The sequence below is a fragment of the Acanthochromis polyacanthus genome, chromosome 16 (assembly GCF_021347895.1).
Source record: "Acanthochromis polyacanthus isolate Apoly-LR-REF ecotype Palm Island chromosome 16, KAUST_Apoly_ChrSc, whole genome shotgun sequence".
NCBI classification, from domain to species: domain Eukaryota; kingdom Metazoa; phylum Chordata; class Actinopteri; family Pomacentridae; genus Acanthochromis; species Acanthochromis polyacanthus.
Genome location: NC_067128.1, coordinates 37,959,770 through 37,973,907, shown reverse-complemented (window position 1 = coordinate 37,973,907; position 14,138 = coordinate 37,959,770). Strand labels below are relative to the sequence as shown.

Here is a 14,138-nt window from a genome sequence, read left to right as displayed (position 1 = left end):
GAACCATTCAGAACCATAGAGACCCAAACAGAACCATAGAGAACCACACAGAACCATAGAGACCCAAACAGAACTAAAGAGACCCAAACAGAACCATAGAGACCCAAACAGAACCATAGAGACCCACACAGAACCATAGAGACCCAAACAGAACCATAGAGACCCAAACAGAACCATAGAGAACCACACAGAACCATAGAGACCCACACAGAACCATAGAGACCCAAACAGAACCATAGAGAACCAAACAGAACCATAGAGACCCAAACAGAACTAAAGAGACCCAAACAGAACCATAGAGACCCAAACAGAACCATAGAGAACCACACAGAACCATAGAGACCCAAACAGAACCATAGAGAACCATACAGAACCATAGAGAACCTCACAGAACCATAGAGACCCAAACAGAACCATAGAGAACCATACAGAACCATTCAGAACCCGGGACTGGACCGACCCTGCTTCACCAGACTACAGAAATAAAAACTTCCACCTGACAGGGAAAAACTGTCAGAAAGTTATTTTAATGTTCAGAATTAGTTCTGAAAGAAACATAAAGGAAACAGCTGAGTCACATGATGGAGAACTGTCCAATCACAGCTCAGAACTCTCCGTCCAATCACAGCTGCTGCAGGTTAAATGTTTATTTTAGTTCTAAGTGGTTAAGGTTCGGGTTAGGTGAAATATTCCAGAATAAACAGGAAGAACATTCTGAGGAGAACATTCTGACAGGAGAACCAAAGTTCTGTAAGTGAGTTCATCCAGTCCAGGTGGAGGAACCGTTCTAGATTCTAAACATCTGGTGGATCAGACTGGTCCACGATGGAGAGAATCAGAGTTGTCATGTTTTAAAGTGTTCAAAAAAAATTCTCAAAGACTTCTTTAGAAGGTTGTCTGGTTCCTCAAAGCACCAAGTTCCTTACCGTCTACTTTCTGAGATTCTTTAAAGGTTCTTCATGTTTATTCTTTGGTTCTGTGGAGGGGAACATCCTGAAATCACTGTTTTATTCTGGAGGAATCATTGGTCGATAAAACATCAGAAAACACAGAAAAAGTCTTCAGTTTCACAAACTGGTACCAAAGTGTACGCTAACTGTATGTGCTAACTCTGTAGGCTAACTGTATGTGCTAACTATGTCGGCTAACTGTCTGTGTTAACTATGTAGGCTAACTGTATGTGCTAACTATGTAGGCTAACTGTCTGTGCTAACTATGTAGGCTAACTGTATGTGCTAACTATGTAGGCTAACTGTATGTGCTAACTATGTAGGCTAACTGTCTGTGTTAACTATTTAGGCTAACTGTATGTGCTAACTATGTAGGCTAACTGTCTGTGCTAACTATGTAGGCTAACTGTCTGTGTTAACTATGTAGGCTAACTGTCTGTGCTAACTATGTAGGCTAACTGTCTGTGCTAACTATGTAGGCTAACTGTCTGTGTTAACTATGTAGGCTAACTGTCTGTGCTAACTATGTAGGCTAACTGTCTGTGTTAACTATGTAGGCTAACTGTCTGTGCTAACTATGTAGGCTAACTGTATGTGCTAACTATGTAGGCTAACTGTATGTGCTAACTATGTAGGCTAACTGTCTGTGTTAACTATGTAGGCTAACTGTATGTGCTAACTATGTAGGCTAACTGTCTGTGCTAACTATGTAGGCTAACTGTCTGTGTTAACTATGTAGGCTAACTGTCTGTATTAACTATGTAGGCTAACTGTATGTGCTAACTATGTAGGCTAACTGTATGTGCTAACTATGTAGGCTAACTGTCTGTGCTAACTATGTAGGCTAACTGTCTGTGTTAACTATGTAGGCTAACTGTATGTGCTAACTATGTCAGCCCGATCTCACGAGGATTCGTGAAACTGTCACGTAAGTTTTAGTTTCGGTTTCGTGCGCACCAACACGATTTCGTCATGTTTTTCGTGCCGCTCACCACGAAATGCGCACCAATGTATTTTAAACGGCGGACTTTTCGTGCCACCCAGAACGTATTTCAAACGAATGTGTGTATTATATTTTTAATGTAAAACCATGGCGAATCCAACGCTATATTTTGCATGACATCGTCCCTAACCATAACCCTAACCATAACCATAACCCGGTGGTACACTTACCTTTTTTTTTTTTTTTTTTTTTTTTTTTTTTTTTCCCCAATTTGCATAGGAATTTCAAGAATGTCCGGCGGCCGGCGGCCGCAAACGCGATCACACAAGCAGTATACGCCGATGGACAGCTTAGATCGTCATGAATCCGCTGGTATAAACCACTTTCAGCTGTGATTACCACAGCGGGTTTCGTTGTGAGCAACACGAAAAACATTTCGTGGTGAGCGGCACGAAAAACATGACGAAATCGTGTTGGTGCGCACGAAAAAGAAACAAAAAATTTACGTAACAGTTTCACGAATCCCCGTGAGACCGTGTTGACTATGTAGGCTAACTGTATGTGCTAACTATGTAGGCTAACTGTCTGTGTTAACTATGTAGGCTAACTGTATGTGCTAACTATGTAGGCTAACTGTCTGTGCTAACTATGTAGGCTAACTGTCTGTGTTAACTATGTAGGCTAACTGTATGTGCTAACTATGTAGGCTAACTGTATGTGCTAACTATGTAGGCTAACTGTATGTGCTAACTATGTAGGCTAACTGTATGTGCTAACTATGTAGGCTAACCCCCCAGAAGGTCAAGTTAAATTAAAATAATTGTTACTTTTTTACACGCAAACTTTAGTTTTCCTGCATAAAGGCCGCTCCACATGCTGTCCTTACAGCACTCGCTGCAGCACTCCACTGTGTCCACTCCCCCCTCCCTCCGTCTTGTAAACAGTCACACTGCCCCCCACCCCACAGTCACCACACACACAAACACTAGTTTGCAGTGGCGCGTCTCGTGTTTTACTTTCTACAACAAACTACGGCCAAAATATAGAGTCATTTCAGCCATAAAATAAAGAAGCAGAAGAAAAACCACCTCTGATGACAGTGACGCGCGATATGAGGTAATTATGACCGTATAGCGGGGCCATGTGTTGTTCTCAATCGTGTAGGAGTGTTAAAAATGAAAAGAGAACGAAGGGAAGTGGGACCCGCGATAAAACTTCATAGAGATAAAAAAAAAAAAAAAATGAAGACACTCTTTTTAACAGCATGACTTCTTATGATGCAAAATTGGTCCTTTGAGACGACGTCTGTCATAATATTGGGCCTAAAATAAATAAAGTATTATTATTATTATTATTATAAAATAATTAGATGAAGCCTTTCAACACCGTAACGTAAAAATGGGCTAAAAATGATTCACACGCTCAATAAGTGGTACAAAATGGTGAAAATTATATATTTTAATATCGGCGTGCGCGCACACGTGTACACACACACAAGCGTGAGCGCACATGTGAGCAGACTCCCGCCAGCGACTGTCGGAAAATGGCACATGAAAAACAAAGCAAAATCTCAGCGTTTTTTAAACGCTCACAGTCACAGGGTGATAATGGCAACACCAGCCGCCCCTCTGGCTCTTCAAGCAGTAGCACCCAGAGCAGCTCTGCCTCTCCCGGGCCAAGTGACAGCAGCCAAAGTTCTGCACGGCAAGCCCCCCCTACCTGCCCCGCAGCAAAAGTCATCATCTCACCACCGCATGTCGGGCTTTGACCATAGACTGTATATAAAGATGGACGTGGCATCTGGCTCCAGAAGTGAAGCCAACCCGGAAGTGTCAAAAACTTGCAATATCACGCCGTCCGCTAGGGTTGGCTCCAAAAAGCTTTTTCTCCATAGACCCCAATTCATTTTTGGAAAAAATAAAATTTGATAGACTGATGTTCTACAGCTCAGGATTTTTTTCCCGTTAGTTTTCATGGTCAAAATGAGAGATCAGGTGGCCGATCTCAAAATAAATCAATACTGAATTTTAAATACATCGTTAAAGTTGGCGGAGCAAGGGGGCGTGGCTATACTTGATAGACAGCAACAGAATCCTCTGAGGTAAAATGTGGGCGGGATAAGAGAGTCCTCAGCCAATCCTGCCCCGAGTTGCTCTCCGGTCCAGTCTGTTTGATGACGCTTTTTACGTCACTGGCTCCAAAAAATCCAAAACGGCGACCAGGAAGTAGCAAAATCCGGGCTTCATTTTCTCGGCGTTGAAACCAACGGGTGACGTCATGGTTAGTTTACGCGTGGCTTTGACCCAGCTTGGTTGTCAGAGGGGAAATATTCCCCCTGGCTGTACAAAACTGATATTGGTAAGTAATTAATGCTTAGAGCACACTATGCGATATCAGGCCAATTTTAGTTTAGTGTCGGGTGAGACATGGGCAGACAAGCTCCGACAAAAAACCTAACCAAAATCGGCCTGATATCGTGTTGTTAGCTCTAGGCATAAGCAAGTAATTAATAAAAATACATACATTACATAAATGTAGGTAGGTAATTAAAACATATTATGACTCCAATTCCTTATTTCGAGTTTTTGTACGACGGCGACAACGACCGACACGAAAACACCCCCCCCCCCCAAGGCACCAATCCTAGGGGAAACACTGCTAATCATACTTATAGTACGTAGTATAGAGTATATACTCATTGAGAATGTAGTATGTAGTACGTTAGTATGCGATTTCGGACACAGCCTGTATGTGTTAACTGTCTATATATGCTAACTATGTATGCTAACTGTATATGCTAACAGCGTATGCTAATTATGTATATGCTAACTCTGTATGCTAATTGTATGTGCTAACTGTCTATGTATGCTAACTATGTGTGCTAACTGTAATTGCTAACTATGTATGCTAACTGTATGTGCTAACTGTCTATGTATGCTAACTGTCTATGTATGCTAACTATCCATCCATTAATCCATCCATTCTCTATACACCACTTTATCCTCACCAGGGTCGCTGGGGGTGCTGGAGTCTATCCCAGCTGACTCGGGCAAAGGCAGGGGACACCCTGGACAGGTCGCCAGTCTGTCGCAGGGCTGTATGCTAACTATGTATGTGCTAACTATGTATGCTAACTGTATATGCTAACTATGTATGCTAACTGTATATGCTAACGGTCTATGTATGATAACTGTATGTGCTAACGGTCTATGTGTGCTAATTATGTATGCTAAGTGTATATGCTAACTATGTATGCTAACTGTATATACCAAGAGTCTATGTATGCTAACTGTAAATGCTAACTATGTATGCTAACTGTATGTGCTAACGGTCTATGTATGCTAATTATGTATTGTAACTGTACATTCTATATTCTTTAACTAACATGTTTGTGTGTTGTCAACTAACATGTTTGTGTCTTTAACTAACATGTTTGTGTGTTGTTAACTAGCATGATTGTGTGTCGTTAACTAGCATGTTTGTGTCTTTAACTAGCATGTTTGTGTGTTGTTAACTAGCATGTTTGTGTGTCGGTTCTGCAGCACATCATCATCAAACAACTCATTCAGTCTGTGACACACTTTCATCAAAGGAAGAAAAGCTCAATATGTCACGGTCTGGTAGAGATATGCAGCTACACACACGCACGCACGCACGCACGCACGCACACACACACACACACACACACACTCTCTGCTGTGAATAGACCCAGTCTGAAAGCAGGAACACAGCGACAACAACAAGCAGAGCAGCAGATGGATCCATCAGTTGGTCCATCATCACATCACAGCTTCACCTTTGAAGCAGCTCCTACTAAGCATGCTCAGTGGTGTCTGGTCAATAAGTCAGAGCCGGCTTCAGTGGTTCTCCTGTGATGGTGTGAACTGACCCGGAGTCGGACCAGAACCAGACAACAAAGTGTCTGAATGAAGAGCTGGTCTGTTGACCCAGACTGTCGAGACACCAGAACATCAAGAACATCTAGAACGTTAAGAACACCAAGAACATCAAGAACGTCACTAAAACACAAGGAATTTACACAAACACCGTAAGAAACACTATAAATACACAGAGAGATCAAATATACACAGAGAGATCAAATATACATCATTTTATGTAAAGTTAGGAGTAAAACCTCAGATTAAACTGGAACTGTAGTCTGGTTTTTACAGTGGATCTCATAGAACGTTATTCTCCTCAGAATGAATCCTGTCTCCAGATGATCCTTCGTCTCTAACAGTTCTGTCCAACCTTCGACCAACATCGTGATGTGAGAATATCAGAAACCAAAAACACATCCATCCAATGGTTCAAACTAGGATACATCCCATAATACTGATGACCACAGCTGATTAAATAAAACATGGTGCCCAATGTTGTCCAAAAAGATTCAAAATTTTACTTAAAAATGCCCAACATGACCAAATGACCAAATGGCTGAAAAAGTTACATACAGTCTGTTCAGAAATACCTAAAATTAGTCAAAAATGATTGATTTCTCTGAAATGACCAAACAAATTTCAAAATGACAAACACTTGTTGAGACTTACTCAAAAAATGTTCAGAATGATGTTAAACTTTTTCCAAAATGACTAAAACTTTACATGAAAATAGTCAAAAAGTTCTAGAAAATAATCCTACTGACCAGAAACCAGATTCAGTGCTGAGACTCCTGGATGGATTTAAACTTCAGTTTTTCCCAGAACTCAGATGTTTCTCCTCCTAAATGTCATGATCTGTCTGCTGGACTGATGAAGTTCTGAAAAAGTCCATTAAAAAGTGATAAATCTGGACCCACCTCTATGGACTTCAAGGACCTAGAAATGACCGACAACTGTAGAAAGTTCTAGAGTAGGACTACCAACAACTGGAAAAAGTTCTAGAGTAGACCTATTGACAACTGGAGAAAGTTCTAGAGTAGACCTACTGACAGCTGGAGAAAGTTCTAGAGTAGACCTATTGACAACTGGAGAAAGTTCTAGAGTAGACCTATTGACACCTGGAGAAAGTTCTAGAGTAGACCTACCGACAACTGGAGAAAGTTCTAGAGTAGACCTACTGACAGCTGGAGAAAGTTCTAGAGTAGACCTACCGAAAACTGTCCAGTAGTCAGTAGATCTTCTCTAGAACTTTCTCCGTGTTCTCCTCGATGGACTTCAAGGACCTGGAACTCTGGAAATATTCCCAGTCTGAAGGTAGAACCCTGATCATTAATAAAGTTACCGGAGATGAAGAACCAGATGATCTGAGAAGGTTCGTTCAGATTTCATTGGTTTTACATTGAAATAATGGAGTCCACCAGTAGAAGTTCTCTAAACCAGTGAAACTCTGTGCTGTTCTCTCGAGTGTTTAGTTGTGAATGAAACCAGGAGGAAATAATGAGTTAATGAGGAGCTTCAGAGGAGCAGATTTCCTGGGCTTTAGATGGAGATGGACAATCTGTTTTCACGGCTCTCAGGATGTAGATGTGATCCGACCATCTGTAGCTTCAGATTTACACATGAGAGCATCAGAGCTGCAGTCTGGACTCCAGATCCGTCCGACTTAAAGAACCCGTCAGTTCCTTCAGCAGGAAAACTCAAAACCGAATCCAAAGAGACGCAGAACGAAAACAGTCGATGATCAATGGAAACAAAAGGAAGAACAGATAGAACACAGCAGAACCGAGACAGAAAATAAATGATTAGACTGATTCAAACAGAACTAAACAGAACCAAACAGAATGAGGTTCTGGTTCTACACAAAGACAGACAACGACAGCAAAGACACACAACACAAAGAGAACCACACAACTGTGATAAAGAACCACAAACTGAGCTCAGACGGAACCACAAACTGTGTTCAGACGGAACCACAAACTGAGCTCAGACGGAACCACAAACTGAGCTCAGACGGAACCACAAACTGTGTTCAGACGGAACCACAAACTGAGCTCAGACGGAACCACAAACTGTGTTCAGACGGAACCACAAACTGAGCTCAGACGGAACCACAAACTGAGCTCAGTTGACTCCAAACTACCTGTTAAAGAAGCATTTAGTCCAAACTGATCAACTAAAAGTGGATTAAACTTCACAACCAACATCTGGATCATCTAGAACCAGAAGCTAACTGCTCTGTGTTTGGTTCCTCAGTAGTTCTGGTTCTGGTAGATTTTACAAATCAGATGAACATGAAGCTTCTCTGTTCTCATCATTTAGTATCAATAACCAGGTTGCAGTGGTTCCATCTGCTGCTGGATCCATTCAGGAACATCTGGAACATCTCAGGGTTTATTCCTAGTTCATGTCTTCAGATGATTTCTGATGTTAATTCAAGGCAGCATCAACCTGCAGATACTCAGATTCAGATGGAACATCTCAGCTCGAGGTTCTCCGGTTCTCAGGGATTCCCTCCTCCTCAGGATTCCAGAAAGGAAGCTGTCGACTGAGCAGCTCCTGGTTCTCCGTCAGAGAGGAGATGAGTCACATCACGATGCAGAGACAAACACCATCTGGTGAAGACTGTGATCAACATCAGGGAGCCGACGACAACCAGCAACACAGCAACCAGCAACACAACAACCAGGAACACAGCAACACAACAACCAGGAACAGAGAAACCAGCAACACAACAACCAGCAACAAAAAACAGCAACACAGAAACCAGCAACACAACAACCAGGAACACAGCAACCAGGAACACAACAACCAGGAACACAACAACAACCAGCAACACAGCAACCAGCAACACAACAACCAGCAACACAACAACCAGCAACAAAAACCAGCAACACAACAACCAGCAACACAGAAACCAGCAACAAAAACCAGCAACACAACAACCAGGAACACAACAACCAGGAACACAACAACAACCAGCAACACAGCAACCAGCAACACAACAACCAGCAACACAACAACCAGCAACACAACAACCAGCAACAAAAACCAGCAACACAACAACCAGCAACACAGCAACCAGCAACAAAAACCAGCAACAAAAACCAGCAACACAACAACCAGGAACACAGCAACCAGGAACACAGCAACCAGGAACACAGCAACCAGGAACACAACAACCAGGAACACAACAACCAGGAACACAACAACAACCAGCAACACAGCAACCACCAACACAACAACCAGCAACACAACAACCAGGAACACAGAAACCAGCAACACAGCAACCAGCAACAAAAACCAGCAACACAACAACCAGGAACAAAAAACAGCAACACAGAAACCAGCAACACAACAACCAGGAACACAGCAACCAGGAACACAACAACCAGGAACACAACAACCAGCAACACAACAACAACCAGCAACACAGCAACCACCAACACAACAACCAGCAACACAACAACCAGCAACACAACAACCAGGAACACAGCAACCAGGAACACAACAACCAGGAACACAACAACCAGGAACACAACAACCAGGAACACAACAACCAGGAACACAGCAACCAGCAACACAACAACAACCAGCAACACAGCAACCACCAACACAACAACCAGCAACACAACAACCAGGAACACAGAAACCAGCAACACAGCAACCAGCAACAAAAACCAGCAACACAACAACCAGGAACAAAAAACAGCAACACAGAAACCAGCAACACAACAACCAGGAACACAGCAACCAGGAACACAACAACCAGGAACACAACAACCAGCAACACAACAACAACCAGCAACACAGCAACCACCAACACAACAACCAGCAACACAACAACCAGCAACACAACAACCAGGAACACAGCAACCAGGAACACAACAACCAGGAACACAGCAACCAGGAACACAGCAACCAGGAACACAGCAACCAGGAACACAACAACCAGCAACACAACAACCAGCAACACAACAACCAGGAACACAACAACCAGGAACACAGCAACCAGGAACACAACAACCAGGAACACAACAACCAGGAACACAACAACCAGCAACACAACAACCAGCAACACAACAACAACCAGCAACACAGCAACCACCAACACAACAACCAGCAACACAACAACCAGCAACACAACAACCAGGAACACAGCAACCAGCAACACAACAACCAGGAACACAGCAACCAGGAACACAACAACCAGGAACACAACAACCAGGAACACAACAACAACCAGCAACACAGCAACCAGCAACACAACAACCAGCAACACAACAACCAGCAACAAAAACCAGCAACACAACAACCAGCAACACAGCAACCAGCAACAAAAACCAGCAACACAACAACCAGGAACACAACAACCAGGAACACAACAACCAGGAACACAACAACCAGCAACACAACAACCAGGAACACAACAACCAGGAACACAGCAACCAGCAACACAGCAACCAGCAACACAGCAACCAGCAACACAACAACCAGCAACACAACAACCAGGAACACAACAACCAGGAACACAACAACCAGGAACACAACAACCAGCAACACAACAACCAGGAACACAACAACCAGCAACACAGCAACCAGCAACACAGCAACCAGCAACACAACAACCAGGAACACAGCAACCAGCAACAAAAACCAGCAACACAACAACCAGGAACACAACAACCAGGAACACAACAACCAGGAACACAGCAACCAGGAACACAGCAACCAGGAACACAACAACCAGCAACACAACAACCAGCAACACAACAACCAGGAACACAACAACCAGGAACACAGCAACCAGGAACACAACAACCAGGAACACAACAACCAGCAACACAACAACAACCAGCAACACAACAACCAGCAACACAGCAACCACCAACACAACAACCAGGAACACAACAACCAGGAACACAACAACCAGCAACACAACAACAACCAGCAACACAACAACCAGCAACACAACAACCAGGAACACAGCAACCAGCAACACAACAACCAGGAACACAGCAACCAGGAACACAACAACCAGGAACACAACAACCAGGAACACAGCAACCAGCAACACAACAACCAGGAACACAGCAACCAGCAACACAGCAACCAGCAACACAGCAACCAGCAACACAACAACCAGGAACACAGCAACCAGCAACAAAAACCAGCAACACAACAACCAGGAACACAACAACCAGGAACACAGCAACCAGGAACACAGCAACCAGCAACACAACAACAACCAGCAACACAGCAACCAGCAACACAACAACCAGCAACACAACAACCAGGAACACAGAAACCAGCAACACAGCAACCAGCAACAAAAACCAGCAACACAACAACCAGGAACAAAAAACAGCAACACAGAAACCAGCAACACAACAACCAGGAACACAACAACCAGGAACACAACAACCAGCAACACAACAACCAGGAACACAGCAACCAGCAACAAAAACCAGCAACACAACAACCAGGAACACAACAACCAGGAACACAACAACCAGGAACACAACAACCAGCAACACAACAACCAGGAACACAACAACCAGGAACACAGCAACCAGCAACACAGCAACCAGCAACACAACAACCAGCAACACAACAACCAGGAACACAGCAACCAGCAACAAAAACCAGCAACACAACAACCAGGAACACAACAACCAGGAACACAACAACCAGGAACACAACAACCAGGAACACAGCAACCAGGAACACAACAACCAGGAACACAACAACCAGCAACACAACAACCAGCAACACAACAACCAGGAACACAGCAACCAGGAACACAACAACCAGGAACACAGCAACCAGGAACACAACAACCAGGAACACAACAACCAGCAACACAACAACAACCAGCAACACAACAACCAGCAACACAGCAACCACCAACACAACAACCAGGAACACAACAACCAGGAACACAACAACCAGCAACACAACAACAACCAGCAACACAACAACCAGCAACACAACAACCAGGAACACAGCAACCAGCAACACAACAACCAGGAACACAGCAACCAGCAACACAACAACCAGCAACACAACAACCAGGAACACAGCAACCAGCAACACAACAACCAGCAACACAACAACCAGGAACACAGAAACCAGCAACACAGCAACCAGCAACAAAAACCAGCAACACAACAACCAGGAACAAAAAACAGCAACACAGAAACCAGCAACACAACAACCAGGAACACAACAACCAGGAACACAACAACCAGGAACACAACAACCAGCAACACAACAACCAGGAACACAACAACCAGGAACACAGCAACCAGCAACACAGCAACCAGCAACACAACAACCAGCAACACAGCAACCAGCAACAAAAAGTCTCTTCTCCTTCAGAGGAGTCATAGAGTCTTGGTGGCCTCCCTCTCTCGTCTCTCAGGTCTTGAGGACGTCCTACTCTAGTCATATTTATTCATGTTCCATCTTCCTTCCATTTCTTAATGACGGATTTAACTGGACTCCAGGAGAACTTTAAATGTTCTTGTATCGTTCTGACTGATGCTTTTCAATATCCTTTCCTGAGAGTTTCTTGGATCTTCAGTCTTCATGGTGTAGTTCCATCCAGGACTTCTGATCCACCAGAGACTGAACCTTCAGATCCAGGATCTTTATCCTCCAACCACTGACCTCAGATCATCCATTAAAGACTTCTGGACCAACTGGCTGCAGCTCAGTTCCATCAGAGTCACTTTAAACCAGGTTCATACTGATACTAACACTTAGTTTACTGTTTGTGTGTTTAATTAGCTGACATCTGTTTTCATTTTGATATAAAAGAGCATTTAGAAAATAAAATCTTGACATAAAGACCATGATTCAATGTTGAAAAGGACTTATGAATGAGATAAAACAACAAAAACGAGACACAAAACGACAAAAACAAGACAGAAAATGACAAATTGAGACCGAAAACAACAAAAGTGACACAAAATGACAAAAACGAGACAGAAAACGGCAAAAACAACATAAAAAGACAAAAATGACACAAAGCAACAAAAATGAGACCAAAGAGCATCTATAAACTAAATTATTGACATCAAGACCATGATTTAATGTTGAAAAGCACTAAAAGAAGGAGTCAGGGCTTTCTATGGGTTCTGTGTGCTTCATGTATTTATTTTATTGTTGTGAGACTGATGACAGTCTTTGTCCTTCAGATCTGCTGCTGATCATCTCCATCAGGCAGGTTGAACATCTAGATATCTGCTGCTGTTTGTACCCTCCGTGGAGAGCTTAGTCCTGATTGGTCCACGCCTGGATGGAGCTGCTCTGGTCTCCGGTCAGCGCTGGACTGAATGTGGGTCAGCGCTCGCAGCAGGGCTTCACCTAATTACCGGCCTCAATACTCACATCTACACTCAGCTGCAGGCAGCAGATAGGAGAGCCAAACTTCACAGTCCGTCCAATTAACGCGGCACAAATGAGACTAAACGCAGAGTTTCCTTCCTCCGCTTGGGGAATTTAGAAGACCTGAGGACCTGAAGCTGCTCTCTGGATCCAGATGGTTGTTCTCAGACTCACATTAAATCCGTCAAACATACAAACACACATCATCTGATTCTGTTGAAGCTGTAGAACCACGACTTCCTGCCACCAAACGCTCCTACTGCTGGGGTTTCCTCACATTAAATAGTTTATTAGTGGTGATTTGACAGAAGTTAACAGAAGCTAATAGAAGCTAAAAGAAGCTAAGAGAAGCTAACAGAAGCTAACAGATGCTAACAGACGCTAACAGAAGGTTGATGGATGATCAGGTAGAGACGTTTCCCTGAAGCTGCATCAGCAGATCCACTGATGGATAAACCTCAGTCTCTGCTCATCAATAATTCAGCAGCTGTTAGTGTTCTCCTCCTATCTGCTGACGGAACACTGGAACATCAACACTAGAACATCAACACTTTGGAACATCAACACTTTAGATCAGGGATGTCAAACTCATTCCACAAAGGGCCGGTGTGGCTGCAGGTTTTTGTTCCAACTAAGCAGCATCACACCAGACCTGACTCATTTAATCAACCGGTCTCAGTCTGCAGACAGGTGATTGGTCAGACTGTGTGCTCCAGGCTACAGCATTTAGTTCCTACATATCTACAGCACACAGTCTGACCGATCACCTGTCTGCAGACTGAGACCGGTTGATTAAATGAGTCAGGTCTGGTGTGATGCTGCTTAGTTGGAACAGAAACCTGCAGCCACACCGGCCCTTTGTGGAATGAGTTTGACATCCCTGCATTAGAACATCAACACTTTAGAACATCAACACTAAAGGTGTGTGTTCACTAAATGCGACTTTTCCGCACGGCAGCACATCTGAAGCACATC

At 43.5% G+C, this 14,138-nt stretch overlaps 2 protein-coding genes across 2 annotated transcripts in view; both read right to left on the bottom strand.

The window, feature by feature from the left end:
* Positions 1-13,751, bottom strand: part of ccm2 (CCM2 scaffold protein) — a 58,910-nt gene extending 45,159 nt beyond the window's left edge. The window contains exon 1 of the mRNA XM_051936836.1: positions 6,949-13,751. Coding sequence (XP_051792796.1) covers positions 8,409-12,161 — 3,753 coding nt within the window. The 5' untranslated portion in view covers positions 12,162-13,751 and the 3' untranslated portion in view covers positions 6,949-8,408. The remainder of the gene's footprint in view (positions 1-6,948) is intronic.
* Positions 1-14,138, bottom strand: part of xkr6b (XK, Kell blood group complex subunit-related family, member 6b) — a 41,836-nt gene that overhangs the window by 19,335 nt on the left and 8,363 nt on the right.